This window comes from Carcharodon carcharias, chromosome 7 (genome assembly GCF_017639515.1).
Source record: "Carcharodon carcharias isolate sCarCar2 chromosome 7, sCarCar2.pri, whole genome shotgun sequence".
Lineage (NCBI taxonomy): Eukaryota > Metazoa > Chordata > Chondrichthyes > Lamniformes > Lamnidae > Carcharodon > Carcharodon carcharias.
In genome coordinates this window covers 162,146,573-162,169,183 of record NC_054473.1, presented here as the reverse complement: position 1 = coordinate 162,169,183, position 22,611 = coordinate 162,146,573, and the positions used below count along the sequence as shown (strand labels likewise).

At 37.7% G+C, this 22,611-nt stretch overlaps 1 protein-coding gene across 3 annotated transcripts in view; it reads right to left on the bottom strand.

The window, feature by feature from the left end:
* Window positions 1-4,408: 4,408 nt before the first annotated feature.
* wwp2 (WW domain containing E3 ubiquitin protein ligase 2) overlaps window positions 4,409-22,611 on the bottom strand; it is a 236,697-nt gene continuing 218,494 nt past the window's right edge. For all 3 annotated transcript variants that reach the window (XM_041191193.1, XM_041191191.1, XM_041191194.1), the window contains 5 exons: window positions 20,972-21,092; window positions 16,566-16,670; window positions 9,450-9,546; window positions 8,675-8,747; window positions 4,409-6,254 (listed from right to left, as the gene is read on the bottom strand). In XM_041191193.1, coding sequence (XP_041047127.1) covers window positions 6,155-6,254; window positions 8,675-8,747; window positions 9,450-9,546; window positions 16,566-16,670; window positions 20,972-21,092 — 496 coding nt within the window. In that variant the 3' untranslated portion in view covers window positions 4,409-6,154. The remainder of the gene's footprint in view (window positions 6,255-8,674; window positions 8,748-9,449; window positions 9,547-16,565; window positions 16,671-20,971; window positions 21,093-22,611) is intronic.

Sequence of the window (22,611 nt, the reverse complement as noted above, 5' to 3'; positions counted from 1 at the left end):
GGAAATGTATAGACCTCAAACCTCCTCCCATCTGATCTCCTAGCCCAACTTGAGACCACCTAGAAAAGTCCCTCAAAGGAAGAATTGTTAGCTGCCCTGCTTAAAGGAAGTGTCATAAAAACTACACTGTAGGCCAATGAGAAAATCAGGTTATCTAGAAGCTATTGCCAAATCTTAATGATAGTTATTCTGAGTTGAATGATAGAATTGTGTAATTAAAGGTCCATTATTTATTATTAGGATGAGCATTTTACACCTCATGACTTCCTTTGGGGTTGTTTATGCTGAAAATCACAGCTACAATGAAATCAGCAGATTGGTAGAATGAAGGTGGAATCTCAGTGTCACGACTACAATATTAAAAGCTGATTTATTTCAACGACATGCACAGTTCAAAATACTTAGCTACCAGCAATTGAAATGTAAACTTATTTAAATAAAATATCCATAATCATTTACAATGGTAAATCTAAAGGGATTAAAGAAAAATCTTATCAAACAAATAACTTGAAAATTGTTGAGGTTTTAACTGCCAAAGTATAATTAAAAATAATTGTTCCTGTTTCTCATGTAACACCCACTATCAGTGGGATTTCAAAAAGTTAAAAAGCTATTAAAAGTTTAGACTTTACATGTTTGCTAATTTACTGTTTGAAATTCCACCCCCACCAACATCTGTTAGAAACATTATACATCTCTCAGATCAACTGGGTAGACACACTTATTTTAACTTTTCACGGATTAAATATTTTTATCCCCAGTACCTCCATGATTCACTTATCACCTTGCAGTCTCCTTCAGCCCAGCAGTCTGGGTTACAGCTTACTCTATAAGCACATCATTATCAAGCCATGATTGACAGAGCAAGATGTGTGCTTGAAGCAGAGAACTCAAGGCGAGTGTGAGACTCTCAGTGCGCCACACAGAAGCCCTAGTGTTTTCTCAGTACAGCCACCAGCTAACCATAAAGCAAACTTCAAAAGTCCAGAGTACAAAATTTGGTTGTGTTAGTGCGATACGGTCAGTCAAAATAAACTGACTACTGTAAAATGTGAAATGTTTAAAACTGTGGACATGTCAGTTGTCAGTAAAATTATCTTATTTATATTTTATTTGGAAGCTTCAGCAGCAGCAAATCCCAAGAATGTGACAGGAATGAAGCACCAATAAAGCTTAATTATACTGCTAGACTACATATGGCACCGCATGGAAATGATGCAGTTGGTGTAACATATAAAATGAGTATTATAAACCAAAGTAACTGCACAGAAGCTCCTTTCATGGCAACAGTGCACTTATTCTTTTTCAATGAAAGGAATAATGAGACCATTCAAAGGAACAGCAGAAAGGGTTTACCATTAATATAAAGTTATTAACAATCATTCCATTACCTGAATAAGTGGTTATACGTGCTACAGCCATAGATTTTACAGGTTTTGAAAGCATTTATTATTGATTGCGCCAATTTAAACTTAAACATAATACACATATTTACTGATAAATTAAAAACTAACCTGGCATTTAGAGTTCATAGAATGCACAGCACAGAAAAGGCGGCATTTAGAGTTACATAGAATACACAGCACAGAAAAGGCTATCTGACCCAAGTGGTCTATGCCAGTGTTTATATTCCACTCGAACCATCCCCCCCTTCATTCATCCCTATTAGCATATCCTTCAACGACATTCTCTCTCATGTACTAAACTAGCTTTGCTTTAAATGCATTTAAGCTATTTGCCTCAAATACTCCCTGTGGTTGTAAGTTCCATTTACAAACCATCCTCTGAAGAAGATATTTTTGCTGAACGTATTGGTTCACCTTATGCCTTATAATCCTTAGTTTTGGACTTCCTCACAAGGAGAAGTATCTTTTCTACATTTATCCTATCAGCTTCTTCACAATTTTGAAAACTTCTGTAGGTCTCCCAAGCCGCTTCTTTTCTCCAGAAACAAGACTGAGCCTGTTCCTTATAGTTATAACCTAACAGTTCTGATATCATCCTTAAAATTATTTTTTGCACTTTAACCAATACCTCAATATCCTTTTAATAATAGAGGCCAGATCGGTGCACAGGACTCTAAAGTGTGGTCTAAGGTTCAGTACAAATTTAACATAACCTCTCTGCTTTTCAATTCCATTCCTCTAGAAATGAAACGTTTTGTTCACACTTTTATGGCCATGTTGACTTCCGTTGTTACTTTTAATGATTTGCCTATCTGCACCCCTGGATCCCTTTGCTCCTCTTCTCACACTTTGATGCAAATTTCCCCGATTCAATCCCCTGACTTCAGTCACGAGTCTACCATGTGTTACCTTATGGAAAGCCTTTTGAAAATGCAATTTCTACTACATTATCTTATCTAATGTTTCTGTTACTTCTTCAATAATTAATTATTTACACCAAAGACATTTAGACTGGTATTTCAAAATGTTAAAGGGCTTCCTCTCATTTCATGAAAACTTAATGTGAAGGCCCATACTAGAAAAAAATCTTTTAAATGTTAAAATGGGTTCAAGCAAATAAGATTAATCTGACTCTTTAAATGTTTTAGGATTTATCAGAACGTTTCATTGATTTATACTTTTTAAAAAGGATCCATGACTTTTTTAATGTAAATAACTTTTTAAACAATATTTATCAAGTTTTTTCATTGTTTTAATGTGAATGGCTTTTTAAACATATCAGATAAATCTTGTTAAAAGACCAACATGAAAAGTTTGACAAAATCTTGTTAAAAAATCACTTAAAGCCGGATAGATTTTACTTTGTGTATACATGCAAACTTTTTCTGCACCAACATTGTGTTATTTTTACATGTTGCAGTCAGCACTTCTTAGCATAAACCCTTTAAAATATTTCCCAGGGATGGTCTCTCCCTGTCAGTATCTTTTTCTAGTTTATCTTTCTTAGTGCCACTCTTTCTTCCCTAAAAATTAACTTCTTTTTAATCAATTACTTTGATCCTTGTCTTACTTATATCATTGTCTTAAATCTTCTTGGGCCAGATGATGTTCCCTGCTGACCTCGGACTCAAACAAGCACCTTGGCGAGAATTTCAGTTTGAAGTAGGGAGGACTTAGAACCATAGAAAAATTACAGTGCAGAAAGAGGCCATTCAGCCCATCATGTCTGCGCCTGCAAGAAAGAGAAATAGGAAACTAGCCGCTCATTTTAATCCCACTTTCCAGCAACTGCAGGTTATAGCACTTCAGATCCCGGTACCTTTTAAATGAGTTGAGAATTTCAGCCTCAACCACCGATTTAGGCAGTGAATTCCAGACGCCTGCCACCCTCTAGGTGAAAAAGCTTTTCCTCATGTCCCCTCTAATCCTTCTACCAATCACCTTAAATCTATGCCCTCTGGTCATTGACCCCACAACTAGGGGAAACAATCTTTCCTGTCTACCTTATCTAGGCCCCTCATAATTTTGTACACCTCAATTGGGTCACTCCTTAGCCTCCTCTGTTCTAAGGAAAACAACCCTAGCCTATCCAATCTCTCCTCATAGCTGAAATTTTCAAGCCCTGGCAAGAATTCCCTCCCTGCACCAGCCTCAGATTGATCCAGCAGTGATGGCCCAAATCTTCCAATCGGAAACAGGGGGTCCAACCCTGATCAGACAAAAACAACCACCCTGTTACCTTCCTCCAATTTTTCTGGCCAATCTTCCGATGGGGGATTCTGCAAAACTCACTCAGTGCAAGAAACCTTGGAGAGAGCAGTGAGCAGATGCCATGCCCCTTTTTACAGCACGAGCTTCTGTATTCTCGTATGTCAGAGTTTAAATGTCCCAAAACTTCTCAGTGTGTATGTGTATCGGTGAATGTGTAGGGGTGTTAAGCGGGTAGGATGGGTGAGCTAAGTGAGTAAGCGGGTCGGATGGATGAGCTAAGTGTGTAAGAGGGTAGGATGGGTGAGCTAAGTGAGTAAGCAGTAGGATGGGTGAGCTAAGTGTGTAAGAGGGTAGGATGGGTGAGCTAAGTAAGCAGTAGGATGGGTGAGCTAAGTGTGTAAGAGGGTAGGGCGGCAGGTGGTATGGCTGGGTCTTGGGGGGGTGGGTGGTGAGTCTGACGGTGGAGGCTAGCCAGGTTGGGTGGGGGGCTGGTGTCAGTTGTATAGCTACTGAGGAGTTAGGCTAGGATTTTTCTGTCTAACATTTCCTGAGTAACTAAGCAGGTAAGTAAGCTGGAACTGTCTGAAGTCGCCGACTCAGCAATGGAGACTTTTCGGAGACTTTGCCCATCAGAAGTTCAAACTTCGCGGGCAATTCCCACAGAGTCAGTCAGTGCATCGGGAATTCGAAGATGTCCTGAAGTGCATCTTGGTTGGGGGAAGTGTATCCAGTCTCCAATGATCTGGAGACTGGAAGATTTGTGCCAATAAAATATCAGGACAAATTTTGAATTATTTGAATGCAGCTTTAAAATCTTCTGCTTTTAATATTCCAAACTGTAATTCTTCCCCAAGAAATTGATTTTACTTGGCAGTGTTCTAAATCTACTCATTAACTTTTATTGTTGAAAATGCTTCAATTACTTAACAATGCTCAATTCATCTGGACTCAAAAATCAACAAAAACACAATAGGTGCTGAAAATTCAAATGTAATTCACAACATGGCAATTCAAAAACTGGGAAATTTTGTGAATTCATTTCAAAAATCATTGTTTCTTGAAAATAGCTAGCTTACAGTCTCAGCACAGTGACTTATTATGTACCATGCTTCATCTCTGTACTGTTATAAAAGCACAAATCTTTTACTGCAACTTTGCAACATACATCAGCTATTACATTCACTTAAAACATTTCCATAAAACTTCTATGATTTTTTTGCTATTATTCCAGAAAGACAAATATACAATTTTTATACACAATATTTTATCTATTTTGAAAAAAATAATGTCTCGTTTCCAAGGGATTTTGTTCTGCTTTCTTTGATTATACAATAGATATAATTAATTAAAATATTGAACATTTCTCTACGAAAGGGTATGAAGTTATTAATCTAGTAGTGCTTAGGCACACAAAAGGTAAAACTAAGCCAACATTTCATCGGCTGAATTTTTAAACATACCCAGAAAATACCATTACTTTAGAAAAATTAGGCATAATGTTTGCCAAGTTTTACTTTTTGACACCATAGCCAACATGTTACACACACGGAATAGATGGAAATGAGGATGCAGCACTGAGAGCATTAGCAAAGAATGACTCTGATCTCAAGCTGATCTCAAGAACTGCATTTAGCCACTATATTTGCTGCTTGCCATTAAGTCCAATTTTGAAAATCTACAAATTTAAAATTTTATCACCTAATATATGAATTTATGATAAGGCTTGGTAAAATTATATTCATTTCTGTCTGAAATTTCACATTTCATGCCTGAAAATGAAAGCAATGTAGCGCTTCTGTTAATTAATGAAATTTTAAGTGATAATGATTAATTGATTCTACATACGGCTACTATAATACAATTTAAAATACCAATCTTTTAAAAAGGCAGCAGTGTTGGATAATTGCTGAAGCTACAAAGCTATTATAATAGCAAATTTCTAACAACTGTAAGAGAAATACAATGTGTGCTGCTGGTCTTCCTGTTTTATCGATGATTGCCAAAGCAAACTAAAGCTTGTAATTTTGTTTATTTTGAACATTTTCTCACAGTTAAACACAACCTTTTTAACAAAATATTTATAACATGATTGCATTCTTTACAAAATCACAATTGTAATTGTCACCTATCACCAGGAAGTTTTACATTGACTTTGAAATAGCTAAAGTTGAATTATCATTTCCTCATTCTTATTACTTTCAAATTTATTTTCATATTGATGAACTTATCCAATTAGTGGTCTCTGTTGAGTTGGTCAGTTAGAAGATTATTGCAAAAATATATTACCAAAAACACTTTTGACTAAAAGAGATTCAGCTTAAATTGAGAAATAAAGGTGCGTTATTCTTCATAAAACCTGTTGAATGCTAGCATTAACAGAAAAATATATTATGTTGCCTGAAGACCAATTAAAAATAATATATGGAGTCAAAATGAAGCTAGTTCTTCATGGTAGACACAGTCTTCTGAAAGTTCAATGAAGTTGCTTTGATTGATGACTTCTCTGTAGCTTGCTGTATGTACATTGGAAAAAAAAATTACTCTTGACCAAAGCCTTCTGTTTCTTCAATGGCATACAGTAGCTTCTCCTTTAGCTGATCGTAACTTTTGTAAGGGGGGAGGTCCAGGCGATTGAAGCTGTAAAAGCCCAAATGTATAGTCATATGCACCAATCATATTTCAATATCTTGCTGCTTTTAAAAATAATTTCAAAAATCCCTCCTTCCCAAAAGGTGTCTGGTTTCAAGTAATCAATTTCCGGGATCAATCTGCTTCTAAGTTGAATTTTTCTCAACCATACGACTGTGATCAGAATAGATTTAAATATAAAGCATGCCGTAGTAAGTAGTACAATATTAATACAATACTTTCTAACTGTGTTGTGATGTAACTCAGAGCCATAAAGCTCAGATGCAGTGAAATTGCAATTATTTTCAGCATTCATTTGATTGTAGTGATTGGAATTTAACATTACAAAATTGGGGACAAAAGGAAGAGGAGGAAGAAAAGGAGAAGAAAATGACAGGTTCAAATAGTCATACTAGAACACTCTAGAATTATCAAAATGAGCTATCTGCTCTGTCAAGAATGAAACAGAAAACAAAAACGATACATGGATTTTTTGAGGGGCATGCATGTTTGTCCCACAGATGAGATTATATATTTGGAAAATGTTGTGCTGTGGACTGGTAACAAATATATTTAGCATTGGCTGTTTTGCCTCTGGTGCATTTTTACATTTTGATCATTCACTTTGTCTTTAAAGTCAGTTTTCATCCGATGAAAACACAGATCTGTCAAAGTTGTTTCCAGCTCCAAAATAGTAAGAGCCAGAAAAAAAGGCCATTGTTAGTTTCACTCGAGGAAAGTAGAGAGAGATTAGGTAAGAAAATTAAGGTAAGAAAGGCAATTATTAGTTTTACTCGAGGAAAGTAGAGAGAGGTTAGGTAAGAAAAATAAGGTGATGAGATGAGTAGAATTAAAGTGTTTATTTATTAATTTTAAAATTGTATCAGTGCTAATGTAATAAGTTAACATTACAGGAATAAATCTGCTCCTGAAATTTCAACAGCATTGTTACTGTAATATTAGTGCTTCCTTTGGTACAACTGTGAATAAGTTGAAAACTTGCAAAACTCCCCAACCAGGGATTAGTCCCCTTCAAATGTGCTGTCCATAAAGCAAATAATAAAACCATATGGAAAATTTGGAGGGGAGCTTGGACTCAATTTTAAATCCTTAGAAACAATGTATAACAAAAATTAAATTATCACTTTTCAGCCTTTTATTAAAACATACAGCTTATTATACTTGGGGAACTGTTTACATTGGGATTAGATTTTGAGAATGTGCCAATGATCACTGTGAAAGATTTCCATTCCCAGTGTTTATTTGTCTCTGATGACAGGATATAAGTACTACGGTACAGCTATACATCAAAGTAAAGGAGAGTTAATTATAAATTACGACATACATTTGCCTGAAATAACAAGCCCACATTTCAGATGTAACAGTACAATCATGTGCATTTGCTATAAATATTCCAGAACAATGCAACACTATTTCTTTTTAATGCATACTCTGTGGTGAGTTAGTTGATCTTAAGGCAGTGGTCAAAGTGCTAAAACTGCCCTTCGAGTCCCTGAGCTGGTGAGGGGAAAATCAGTGTTCTCACTGCAACTGTTCGCAACTTTGGTGCCCTCAGCTGAGATGTACATCCCATATCCTCCCATTGCAAAGCCTGCCTACTTCCACCTCTGTAACACTGCCCACCTCCACTGAAACCTTTTTTCGCATCTAAAGATATGACTATTTTGTGCTTTCCTGGTCAGCCTTCTGTCTTCAAATCTTCATAAACTTCTGCTCATGTAAAACCATGCTGCTCATATCCTTTCTGTCTCTCCACTTTTCTCCTCAAAAACTACCTCTTTGATAAGACTTTTAGTCATCTGTCCCTAATGTCTCCATCTTTGACTTGGAGTAAATCTTAGACCAGTTACACTTCTGTGAAGTGCCTTGGGATATTTTCTAAGGTTAAAGGTGCTAGAAGTTGTTATTGTATGCAGTTTACTGCACTATTAATGCCAAACAGAAGTATTCTCAACAATAAGTCTCCATTCAGCCTTATTTTTCCTTCTCATGTTGTTTTATTACAACAAATTAGGTTCTTTTATTGGGTAATTATAGATTAGGACAATTATTAAATTGTTGATTATGGCTGGGGTATATAGGTGTCCCTGTGTCAAACTGGGGACAAAGTTATTTTATGCAGGAGCATTAGAAACAGTATCAGGTTAATACAACACCAATGATAACCCACTGTTCACATGCACTTTACCGTATTTCTGATTTGAACTGTAACTGATCAAGGGTTTAAAAAAAACATGTGAATATAGCCTAATGAATGCAGCAAACAGCTCACTTATACTGTAGTCTAGCTAATTAATTAAATTATATTGATTTGAGAAAGTGTATTGTCGGAGAACCTTTCCACCCATAAAAAGAATTTCAGTATTTTTTTTCTTTTAAAAGAACAGGTTGATTTTTTGTTAACTTACCAAGTGTGACTTCTTGGAAGCCAAGAATCCTTTCCAACTTTATCGATGCAGAATTTCTGTGGCCCATTGCTTCCTATAAATAAAATGCATATTGCATGAATAAAATGTTAGTGGCTCAAAGTGTTTCAATATTTGGATATCAGGGATCTGTCCTCTCTGCTGGATTTCCAACTAAATCTTGCTAAGCTTTGTGTATCGTGTTCAAGGATTCAAATCTGAACACCTAAGACGAGGTGAAAGCAGAACAAAACAATTGGTGGGAATCTCATTTAAAAGCTGAATTACTCACTGGAATGTCTACTTCAAAGATACTTAAATGAAGTTCTTTAGTCATTTTAAAAATAAAAAAATGGAAGTGCAGTGGATCATCAGCATACAGAATGGTGAAAGGAACTGTTGCTCCTCCAATTCCCACGGTGTCAGGTTCTTATTCTCAACCCTATCACTGTGCATTGAGAAGTGGCCAGTTTCTTTCTATAGCAAATGAGCGTGAGCGGGGTGGGGCAGTGGGAAAGCATTGCCATGGCCATCAACATACCAGCCACTTTCAAAGTGGCAGTGGCAGCAGATTAGCTGCGCTTTTGGCATGAGATGGTCATCAGTTATCAAATGACAATGTATTAAAATGTCTTCCTGTCAAAAAATGATTTAGATTGAAAGGCAGAAAAAGTTACAATCTTAATGAGGGCTTTCGTGAAAATTTGTTGGTATTGTAAAGCAGAATCATAAAAACTGAAATAAAAGGGTCTAAAAGCCTTGGAAAATTATTTCTTACCTATTAACTCTGCAAATCCACCAACTGGCAAACGACATGTGCCAGTGACAAACTGCAATAATCTGATTCGCTTCTCGTTGTCCATTTCTTTCACAACCTGATTACAGAATAAGAAAAGGGCATGAGGCAACTATGCTTCTAGTCAACAAATTATTTGCGTTATCATTATCTCAAGTTAGGTTCATTACAATTCCTTTATTTGAAGGGCCACTGAAATGACAGCAAAAAAATCACCACAATGATGAGTTCCTCCAAAGCCTTACTGGCTGAAGGTACTGCCCAGTGTAGTTCTAAGTCATATAGACCAGAAAGTTCCCAAGTTCAATTACCATTCAGTGCTGAGCTGAACTCCTGCACTTTGCAACGTAGGATGCTAAAATCTGACTCAAGTCAGGTTCTGATGAAAGGTCACAGATCTGAAAAGTTAACTCTGTTTCTCTCACCACAAACGTTGCCACTGCTGAATGTTTGCAGCATTTTCTGTTTTTATTTCAGATTTCCAACATTCGCAGCATTTGCTTTTGTATTAGTGATTATTTAGGGTAATGCATGCGACAAAAATTAGGCATTTTCTATAGTTTTGAATTGGTGGTAGTCATATTAATCCAGTCACAGTGCACTGGTTTAAAAACCAGAACTGTATCTCCAACCTGACGTGATACAAATGATTTTTAGTTACTGTATTCGGAATGCAGCATTGGGATGTCCTGAAGTCATGAAAATCACAATATAAATTTGCAAAGCAATGAATCAAATTTCCAGAACAAAGCAGAGCAAGATTCCGAGAGTGCAATCTCATATCGCTTGGAACTATAATAGGAGAAGCCCTCAAACAATGAATAAGTAGCTGAATTTTGTGATTCTATTTTAGTCGATGTATTGCTCAAACAGCAAAGCAGCTGGGCTGTAGCACAGAAAACCACAAACCTGTAAACTCAATTCCTAGTAATAAAACATGGTGCAACATCACTTAGCAATAGCTAGGGAATTTTAATCCTGTTTTTTTTGCCCCTACTGGCATCTTTGATTTCCATTATTAGTTTTCATAATACATAACACATTTGCAGCAGTAAGATGCATTGCTTACATCCTGTCATGTTGTAAAATGAGAGTCATTTAAAAATAAAGAATACCATTATACCTTTATTTAGTTTTCAGCATGGTGTGTGGTTTGGGTGAATTTCAAATAACACACCCAAAGTGAATCATCAGTCATATAAATGGAGAAATCGTAGTGCTGGCCTTATGCTATTTGTGAACTCTTTGGTTTGTGCACAAAACAATCACACAGTTTGTGCAAGGTCTCCACAGCAATTTAGCCTTATTTATGTTTTCAGCCAAAACCACCAATTTCCAGCTTTACCTAAATTTGACAGTTATCTGATCTACTGCCTCATCAAATGCAATCCTTAATATCAGTTTCTTCCTTTAGGGACCTGTCTTCACACTTTAACTCCAAGATGTTTATAAATTGAATTTACATTTATGGGACCATCCCAATGTGCTTGGTACCCTTATTTCACTACTCTTTGCTGTGCCCCTTATATCTGATGGTCACAATCATGCTGATTAAATAAATAATGGTTGTACTCAAAGTTTGCTGCTTTCAGAGAGCTTGTATTCTTTAATACAGTTTGTTTGCTGGTGGCATTTAAAAAGAATAACACAATTTATATTTATATAGCACCTTTAACGTAATGAAACATCCCAAAGCACTTCACAGCAACATTATAAAACTCTGAGACACAAAGAGATATTGGTCAGATGACCAAAAAACTTAGACAAATAGTTAGATTTTAAGGAGTGTCTTTAAGGAGGAAAATGAGGTAAAGAGGTGGAGAGGGATAGGGAGGATAGTCCAGAGCTTAGGGCCCAGACAACTGAAGGCCTACCATGGGTGAAGCAATTAATATCGGGGATGCACAAGTGGCCTGAATGGGAGCATATCTCAGAATTGTGGGGCTGGAGGAGGTTACAGAGATGGGGAGACCATGGAGGGATTTGAAAACAAGGATGAAAATTTTAAAAGACATTGCTTGACTGGGAGCCAACGCAGGTCACCAAGCACAGGAGAAATAGGGGAACAAGACTTGCTGTGAGTTAAGACACAGGGAGCAGAGCTTTGGATGACTCAAGCTTGTGGAGGGTAAAATGTGAAAGACCAATCAGGAATGTATTGGAATAGTTGAGTCTCGAGATAACAATAGCATGAATAAGGGTTTCAGCAGTAAACAACCTGAGTCAGGGGTGAAGTAGAGTGATGCTATAGGCGGAAATAGGCAGTCTTAGTGATGGTATGAATACGAAGTCGGAAACTCATCTCAGGATCAAACGTGACACCAAGGGCTGGATTTTCAGCTAATAGTGGGCGAGCGTCCCGATGTCATCGTGCTCTTGTGTAATATTTCAGTGTGGAAGTTGGCAGCGTGCCCACTAACAATTAAGAGGGCTGTTAAGCCCATTAACAAAATTAAAGTGAAAAGGCCAAGTGGCCTTTGGATTTTTGAGGAAACCTTATCTGTGGGCAGGATGAGGTTTCCGATGTTAATTAAAAATAAAATAAAAATTTTTAAATCTCATTTTTAACATGTCCCTGCTCATGTGACACGTTTACTTTAATTTTAAAATCTTTATTCTTAATGTTAGAAATCTTTAGCTCCCTGAGCTGTGCTTTCAGGGAGCTTTCATTGAGCGCACCCACGTGCATGCATTGACTTCACCGCTTGCCCGCCTTCCCCCACACCCCACCCAGGCAGCACTGAGGTTATCAGCGCGCGATTCATGCTGGCTGGCCATTAATTGGCCAGCCAGCATTAAATCGCGGTCAGGGCCCAATCACAGGCAGCGGACCATTGTGCAGCCGCTCCTAGGCCTGCCCAACGAGGGGAAAATCCTCCCCCAAGGTTGCGAACAGACTGGCTTATTCTTAGACTGCTGCCAGAGAGGGGGGATAAGGTCAGTGGTCTAGGGAATGGGGTTTGGAGCAGGGCCTGATAACAATGGCTTAATCTTCCCAATACTTAATTGGTGGAAAGATGCATACTATGTCATGGTCTGACCAATACAATAGTGGGAAACACATCACACACAACCAAAAAATGTTAAATGTATTTTATTCACAGTAATTAGATGAGATCATCAGGAAAAGTGAGCTAATGTCCTGGTAAAATGACTAAAATTAGAAATTCCACACAGACAGAAACAAACCTATTGCAACGAGGAAGAGGAAAACTTACTTATAACTTGAGAAATTAGAATTGATAATATTGGAGGACAAATGTCATACAATTGACTAAGTCATCCGCTGCCAGATCTAGCTTGACCACATAAAACATTACCATGCTTTGCTCTCCTCAGCCAAAAAAAAATCCCCATTATTCCTGGATTATCCTCGTGAGCAAGGATAATCACAGGATCCTTCTCTCTCTGATTTAGAGCCTCCTTAACCTTTCCCCCTTCCACTCCTGCTTCAAATATCAAGTGTGAAGAACTCATGCATTCCTCCATCAAGGCTATTTGTGCATCTGGTCTTTCCTTCAGCCTATCATTGGTTGTCCGGAAGGCAGTCATTAGAATTACCAGCATACTCCCTATTTCTTCATCCTACTTTTCTCCTTTAAAACCTTCACAAAACCAGTCTGTTTGATCAAGCTATTAGTCACCCCTTCCAGTTCTTCTCTTCATGGCCTGGGATCTATTTCCCTGATGTTTTTCTGTGAAGCATCTTTTTTATATATTAAACCTACACGGTACATGAATGCAAGCTATTGTTAAGTTCAACCTGCATTCCATAGTTCTCTTGCACCCAGTAGAACTTTCTTGGATCAATACTCTCCAGAATCATGAACATTTTAAACATTAACACATTACTGTAAAAAAAAGCCAAAAGCAAGGAGATAAGCCTAACAACTCAATTCAATGGGAGACTAATTTTGAAATTCAGGAGTACTCCTACCTATGGATTGTGCCAGAAATTTCCAGCATTTTCTCACTTTCTTTTGCTGGAGGGCAGAAGAATGTAAGAGAACATTACAGAAATAGGATTTCTCCAATATTCAGAGTAATGAAGAGAGTTCACTAATAAGAGAAGTAAAGGTCTGTCGGTTTAACAGAAGCTTTTCATTACCACCATGATTGCTGGGATAGACCTGCCTCAATAGTTATCTGATACTTTGCACTAAAAGAAACTTGGCAATTCAACAATTTGGTAGACTGTGAAAAGAAGAAAATCTGAACAAAAGACGAAAGGAGGAATAAAGGAGAAAAATAAACTTCAGTCAAACCAAAGAAAGTCTGGCTCTTTGGAAAAAAAATTCGAAAGAAAAAGTTTCGGCCACTTCCATTGAATCTACAACAAAGATATGGTTCAGTTGGCCCAACTGGACTGTGTAGACGCTTATGCTCTACACGGCCTTGTCCTACCCCTCTTCAACTAACCCTGTCAGTTTAACGTTCTTTTTTTTTCCCCCTCGTGTACTTATCTAACTTCTCCTTAAATGCATCTATGCTACTTGCCTGAACTACCCCTTGTGGTGGTGCGGTCCCCATTTAGACCACACTGAGTAAAGTGTTTCTCTTAAATTCCTAATTAGATTTATTAATGGCTATTTCATATTTATGCTCTTCCATATTGGACTCCCCTAAAATTGGAAACATTGGGCAGAATCTTCTGGTTGGCGTGCGGGTGGTGCAGTCTGCACGCCAGTGCTTAAAATGTTGCGCGCTGACATTGCGCGAGCATCCCGATGTCAGCAAGCGGCATCACGATATTTCGGTCGGCGGGCGCGCTATGCAGCAGGACGCATGCCCACTTTAATTAAAGGCCTTAAGGCCGTTAACTCTCCAATCGACCAGGATTTTGAGGGGCCCGTGCAGGCCGGCGCTCGGGGCCAACGGGCAGGCAGGTAAGGGATTTTTTTTTTTTACAAACCTCATCCAGTGGCGGGATGAGGTTTGATATCAGATTTAAAAACTTTTAATAAAGTTTTTGTGTTCTTCACTAACATGTCCCATCTCGTGTGACATTTTCACATGAGGGGGACATGTTAATGATTTTTAATCGTTCTATTTTTAAGAGTTTCACAGAGTTTCAGCGATCTCCTTGCCTCAGGGAGATGTGCGCTCTTTTGCGTGCATGCACAGAAGAGTGCACTCTGGCAGTTGGGAATCTCCATCCCCACCGCCGCCCCCCCCACCACCCGTACAGGAAGTGCATAGCGCTTCCCGTCGGGCGACACGCTGGGCGGGCCTTAATTGGCCCGCCCGCTTAAAATGGCAGCAGGGCCCGTTTCGGTGGCAGCGATTGGCTGCCCGCCTGCCGCCGAGTCGGTTGGGACCGCCCACCCATCAAGGGCAAAATTCTGCCCATTGTCTCTATACACATACAAAGATATGAATTAGGAACAGGAGTAGGCCATTCGGCCCTTTAAGCCTGCTCCACCATTCAATATCATGGCTCATCTGATTGTAACCTCAACTCTGCATTCCCACCTACCCCCTAATAACCTTTCACCCCCTTGTTTATCAAGAATCGATCTACTTCTGCCTTAAAAATGTTCAAAGACTCTGCTTCCATTGCCTTTTGAGGGAGAGAATTCCAAAGACTCATGACCCTCTGAGAGAAAAAATTTCTCCTCATCTCTGTCTTAAAGGGCAACCCTTTATTTTTAAACAAGTTCTAGATTCTCCCATAAGAGGAAACATCCTTTCCACACTCACCCTGTCAAGACCCCTCAGGATCCTATATTTCAAATATCTACCTTATTAAACCCTTTCAGAAGTTTAAAGACTTCCAAAAGGTCACCTGTCAGCTTTCTCCTTTTTAGAGAAAAGAGCCCCAGCCATTTCAGCCTTCCTTGCTAAGTATATCCCCTCACTTCTCGTATCATCTTCATGAATTATCATGCATTTTCTCCGATGGCTCCATATCCTTCTTATTTTAAGGAAACCAGACCACATACAGTAATCCAGGTGGAATCTAACCAAGGTCTGATACAAGTTTAACATCACCTCTCTAATTTTCAATTCGTTTCCTTTAGAAATTAATCTAGTGTTTTTTTAATGACTTTATTAATATCTCTGTCACTACTTTTAGCAATTTCTGAATGTGTATCCTAGATCCCTTTGTACCTTTGTCCCATTTAGACTCATTTTCCAACCATGTGGCCTCCTTATTCTTCCAATTAAAATGCACCATCTTAAGCTTATCTACACTGAAATTTATTTGTTGATCGCATGCCCATTCTACGAGTTTATTAATGGCTTCTCGTATTTTGTAACACATTTTCTTTGTATTAATTGCACCCCCTTCCCCTGATTTGGTGTTAACACAAGTTTTGAAATTGTACTTCTGATTTCAGAGTCTAAATCATTAATGTAAATTGTGAACAATATGGTCGAGGCACCAATCCACATGTAACAACCACTTCTCACCTTTTGCCTGCCTGAGTTGCTACCCTTAACCTAATTCTCTGCTTTCGATTTTGTAGCTGGCTTCCTATCCATTTTGCTACCCACCAGATGACTCCACCCTGCTTTGACCTCACTCTATTACGTGGTATCTTCAAAGGCCTTTTGAAAATCCAAATATATCGTGTCCATATTACGCTGAAGGAAGGTTTCTTTTTGTGCTATGGATAGTGAAATGGTAAACATGTTGCTTGTAAGTGTGACATACATAGTGTACAGAGGAACTATCTCCTCTCAATTTTGCTACTGTTGTTTTTAAAATGTTTAAATGTTACAGTCAGTGCTTAAAAGACTTATTAAAAATTTAGTATTGTGTCAGATGCTCAGAAAAAAGGAGCAAAATAATGGAATAAAGTCAAGTTTATAGAATAAATAAGTTACTATTTACAATTAGTTCCAAAGTACTGCCTAATCTAGTTCTTGCTAGCATTATGAATTTGATCTTGTTTCAGCTCCCATGTTGAGGAATGTAGTCGCTATTGCCTTAATTCTCAGTGACAAGTGGACAAGTAATTTTTTGATAGCTTGTGATGGTGGCCATTCCAAAGCAGATTACAGGCAATAGCTTTGAAACCAACCTTAACAGCACAGACTGTATTCCCAGTTATGATTTTTCACTTTACCTGTTGAACTGACTGGGCTACCCACCTGCCAGAACCATTGGATTGGCTTGCTATTCTTAGTATAATGGCGATAGATGGTGTTCTTCTGCCAATCAGATAGGTCAATTTCTTGCATTCCACACAGCATTAACTGTAAATAAAGGAGAAATTATTTAATTGCCATCTCTGCCTAAATAGATGGAAGCAAAAGTATTCTTTGAACTATAGTTGCCCACTTGAAATTTTATGCATTTTTAATGCTGAGCTTTTTCTGTAGCTCTTATTTAGCACAAAAGGACAAAAAAATTGTTTTATATGTAGATATTTACACAGATATATTAAGGCTAACTCAGCTGAAATTTATCTATCATGTGTGTTTGGTGGCTATTCACTGGACCATATTAAGAGCTGATGATTCAAAAGTCATACACCAGGCTATTAATATAGTAGTTTTGGAAAACATAAGTAGAGGAAATAATAGATTACAAAATAGATAGAAAAACCCTGGAAGATGAGGAAATACCTTGAAGCTGCATTTGAAGGAAGGGTTAAAAGGTTAAGAACAAAATTCCAAAAGACAAGAACATAGTGATTGAATGCATCCAATTAACAAATTAGTGCTATAATATTAGAAACAGCTCTGTTGAGAAGTATAGTCTATGGATTCAAAATAGGTTGCTATGGAGGAGTGTGCATGAAACACAATGTGGAAAGAAGTAAATTAAAGGTCTCTTGTTTAGGAGTAGGCAGGAGAAGCAGAGATATGATGAAATTTTGTTTATGCTGTTAATGGAAGAGTGGATCCAAAGTTAAATTAGGGTAAATATTAAAAGATAGAAGGGATTAAAATTAAACTAGAGCGTTTAGGAGATTGTGAAGAGAGGGAAGTGTTAGAAGTGGGATACGTTGGTGTTACTGGTTACAAGTATTGGACATATGGAATGTTTAAAACTTAAGACTACAGAAACAGAGGGACAAAGAGAAAAAGATTATATAGAAACCCAGCTGTTTGGTTGTAACAAGCCATTTCCTGTGTGTTTGCACCCAGAGGCATGTCGGATGTAAAGCAAATATCCAGCGTAAAAGAACAAGGAAATTTGGTGCAAATGTGTTCTACCATGTAGTTACACTACTCCCGAATTTCCTTGTTCATCCTCTTTAATCTATAAATCTCCTACCCTGAAAACCTCTTGGCTTATTAAAATAGCTCCAATTCCAGCCTAAGTTAATTTCCAGAAATTACACTGGTTCAAAATAAAGAACAGAATTTTAAGCACAACAGGTAATGTCATTTTCCTGGGGTTCCAATGTTACTAGAAAATGGTTCCAATGTTATTGGGGAGATGGTGGTGTAATGGTAATGTCACTGCACTAGTAATCCAGAGGCCCAGGTGAGTTCTCTGGGGGCATGAGTTCAAATCCCACCACAGCAGCTGGTGGAATTTGAATATAAAGCTTGTCTCAGTAATGGTGACCATGAAACTACCATCAATTGTTGTAAAAACCCATCTGGTTCACTAATGTCCCACACGGAAGGAAATCTACCACCCTTACCTGGTCTAGCTTACATGTGATTCCAGATCCACAGCAATGTGGTTGACTCTTAACTGCCCTCTGATATGGCCAAGCAAGCTATTCAGCTCAAGGGCAGTTAGGGATGGGCAACAAATGCTGGCCTTGCCAACAATGCCCATATCCCATGAAAGAATTTTAAAAAATATTTGAGTGACTTCTTATTATTTACCCACACTGAGACCCGTACTGTATTTTTTGTTTCTTTGAATGCGTCTTGATGGCATCAGTTTAAATCATATTAAAACTGAAAAGAATTTTCCTCAATGTTTACGCATTTTTATGGCAAATGTTAATGAGATTATGTGTAATTAGACACTGGTAAAATGGTACATACGAACATTTGAAATAGAAGCAGAAGTAGGCCATTTGGCCCTTCAAGCCTGCTCTGTCATTCAATAAGATCATGGCTGATCTGTTTGTTTTATGAATTCCACATTCCCATCCATCCCCCAGAACCTTTGATTTCCTTGAATGGTGGGTATTGGCTGGGAGGTGTAGAATAATACTGCACAGTAAAGTTCTAAAATTGTACCATATCTCTGTAAATCTCTTTGCAATTCACGGAAAAGCAACACCAATTTTAATTATAATGAATATTTACTGAACATGATTGAGAATGGGAGTTCATGATAAAAAATAAAGGCACAATCCTAATTAAGTGAAACAGATAAACCCCTTTATCACTAGCTGTTTAATTTTCATATAAATACACTACTTAAAAGTTGACTTGAGACCACAACCAGATCAGCCATGATCTCACTGAATGGCAGAGCAGGCTCGAAGGACCGAATGGCCTACTCCTGAGTCCTATGTTCCTTAATAGTGAGTTGAAGTCAGCTTTTCTATGACCATTTTCTATGGAGAAAAAAATAAAATTGGCTAAAAGACTAAAAATTCTTATCTCTAGAAATTTTAAGTTATTTCTAGAGTATATATTTAAAATCATGGCTTTGTCAAGATACAATCATTTGTTGAGTTTTGTGTGTTGATAGTATAGGAATGTTACACCAGATTCCAAAAGAATTAGCAACTATTTCAACAAAAAACACTCCCAGCTGAACTTAATTAAGATATGACGATACAACACGAAAGCAATCCTCTGTGTAAGGTCAGGAGGTAGTGAACTCGATTGAAAAATTGAAACCCAAGATTCAAGGTTAAACTTCAACAAAGTGAATCTTCTTTACCCTTCAAACTAATCATCATTGTACTAGTTCTTTCTTAAGTTATGAAAACTGCTATTAACTTTCAAGTTATCCAGCATCTTGAAAATTCTAGCCTAATCCAGATGAACACACAAAAAGGTGAGAAAAGACCATAATGCCCCATCAATGCATAGCCTGTTAGCTAGTGCAACCTTACCCGCCACCCTCTCCAACCGCTGTTAATGATAATTCTTGGTGGAGGTAAAAGACCCATGGGAAAGCTCCATAAATTGCTTCCAACATTCTATGAGAATCAAGTAGGTTTCTACAGCAAATAGCTGCCAATGATGAATTTCAGTATATGCTTAATTAGCGCTCCCTTCTATCCAATATATTAAAAGCTGATAGGAATGGCACCATTTCCATCCATCAGACTTGTTATTTCTTTGTATCAGTATGCTCTGCGAAACAGTTATTCTACTTAGGAGCACGTTATCCATTTTTGTAACTCTGCTTGAACACTTAGATGACTCACCCATCACTACCTTGGACATTTCTGGTAAGTCTGACCACCACCCACATCTAACCACTTTGCCATTATATCAGGGGTGAGGAACGTACAGACCGTGGGCCAGATCTGGCCCATTGCTCAATTTCATCTGGCCCACGGCAAGATTTCTAAAAATATAGACCAATGACAATAGCGCTTCAAGATGGCATTTATCATCATCATTACGAATTTGCTTTGGATAAAAGCGTCAGCTAAATTACTATAATGATATTGAACAATATAATATTCAAATTCAGCCATTGTATTAAAACAGTGGGTGAGCTGAACATTTCAGTATTCTCTCTAAAAAAGAAAACAAAATTAAGTTAATTTATGTGTATGTGTGTGTGTGTGTGTGTGTGTGTGGGGTCCGTGACTGATTTTGTCAATATGTGAACGGCTTGTAATAAGAAAAAGGTTCTCCACCCCTGCATTATATGATCTCCCACAAATTGCTCCATTTTTCTTTGTACTTAATGGTTTAGCATCTGAGTTTTTTCTATGAATATAGCAGGTCCCTCTCATTCTCACTGTTCCTCTTCATATGGATAATCTTCTCCGCTCATCAGCCAACTTCTTTAGTTATTTTTCTGGATGATTTCACTCACATTCATCAACCTCCTTCAGGTCAAAATTTCCTGCCTGAAACCTTCAGATATTTCCACAGTACAGTGCCTGAATCACATTATTTTTTCCTTCCATGTCTTTCAATGGGACAAGGAAAATATTGTCTCTTTTACCTGTTCAAAAACACAACTGATTATGACCCCGACTAGTCTAACCAACAGGTAACAATCCTTATTCCAACCTCCTCTCTAAATAGCTAGTGTCCTGTATAATACAAGAGTTTCTGTCAATATGGGACCATTGCCTGCCCAGAGAGAAATCAAAATATCAGGCAACGTTCGAATCTTCAATAATAATAATCCTTGGAAATAAAAAAACTGAAAATTAAGCTACTTTGTTTTAAAACAATGTCAAATAGGTCACAGGAAAAAATAGCATCAGTGTACAGATTTTGAGTGGTTTCTTTCAAATTTGTTCACTATAGAGTGATTTAAAAATGTTTCCTTTCTCATAAGTTTAACTGAGGGATGGGATCAAGTAGTTTTTCTCACTATTCTGCGTTGTATGCATCTTGCATCACATTAAGTAAGGCAGACTGCAATACAGACTTTTTACCTCTAGTTCTTTTTCATCAAAATATCGCAGCCATTCTAAGGGTACCACCTCATTGAACCCATCTAAGAAAGCTTTGGTTTGCTCTTCAACTCCACGAGTGAATCTCCAGTCTGTCAGCAACCTAAGGGTAAAAAAAAAATCAATTGACTGCAGATTGTTGTAAACATTTGATTATGATTGACTCAGGTATACATGTACTTTTTAAATTCTGACAACAGATGAGTCTTTTCGAGGCACTGATTTGACAAACTCAATTTTTATTTTATGGAATTATAAGCTATTTCACTGATTTTGCAATTTGTCAGGAATTCTTCAGTTAACCTAGGCCAATAAAAAGTAGTTTTATAGACCTGAGATCTGGTACAGGCTGTCTGATGCAAAAACAAAGGTCAAAAACAAGTGTGGAGGACACTCAGTAGAGCACATACATCCACAATTACAATTCCACAGCTCTTCCTTGAGGCTTTTCCCTGGCTGGTTGATGCTCTGTAACTACAAAGCTGAAAAAAGAAATCTTTTTCTTAAGAGCTTCCATCTCACTGAGGAGGCTTCAGGCCAATCCATATCCAACAACCTGCTCTGAAAACTTGGCTTGCATTTTGACAATTGTGACAAATTCGGCCATAGCAGCTGAGACAATCCACAACATTCCAAATAAAACAATCCACAACATGCTAAAAAAGTGTCAATTTGCCCTATCTCCCAGTGTTAACAGATCCTTTAAAAAAAATTGCAGGATCCAGATCTGGATCTGCATCTTTGCCAAAAAATAGTCAGTTCTTTCTTCATCCAACCCCATCTGTGTATCAAGTTTCACTAGAATCCATCCATTAGTGTTTGAGATATATTGTTTACAGACAAAGAGACTAACAAATAGGGGCAGAAACATTACCTCTGCCCACCTTCACTGTTGGAGGTAATAAGATTAATATATTATTGTATTCTGGGTGTGGCCTGTTAAAGGGCAAACCAGCAGCCATGCTTGTGACAGGGCTGTAGGTTTAGGTAGTGGATGTGGTAGGTGATAATATTTATGAGAGCCACTGAGAGCAAGCATAAAACAAGAGAAGTTGATAAGTTTGGACATCCGCATGACAGAAGTTGAGGCATGGAGGAGGAATTCATTCAAGGATGAACGTAGGAGGTAAGGGGAAGAACTAAGCTGAACAGGAGGAGCTTAATGCAAGGAGTGGAAATTGAAGGCCAGAATCAGATGCAGGCCCGCCCCTTTAGAAGAACAGTTTATAAATACTTAAGAAGGAAAATGTGGAATTATATGATGAAGAATAAACATTGTTAAATGTGTGGTCTCTTTAAAGCTACAAAGCTTTGTTAAGTAAATACAGGATTCATTCAAATGAGTCTTGCTCCTGTCTTTGGTGTTCCTAGAAGCTTTCTTTTAAATATTTTCTGTAACTAATACAGAAAATTGAGTTTGGCACATAAAGCTTAACAGAGAACTGTGACAGACAAGAAATAAGATAGACATATCATCTAGATATTAATTAATAGAGAACAAAACTTCCATGTCCCTACAATGTAACAGAAGAGCCAGACTAATGGAATATATTTGTGAAAATAGCATTAAATAGTAATTTTTACAATCTGACTAGTATAAGTTTTGCTGCTGTGGGCTATAA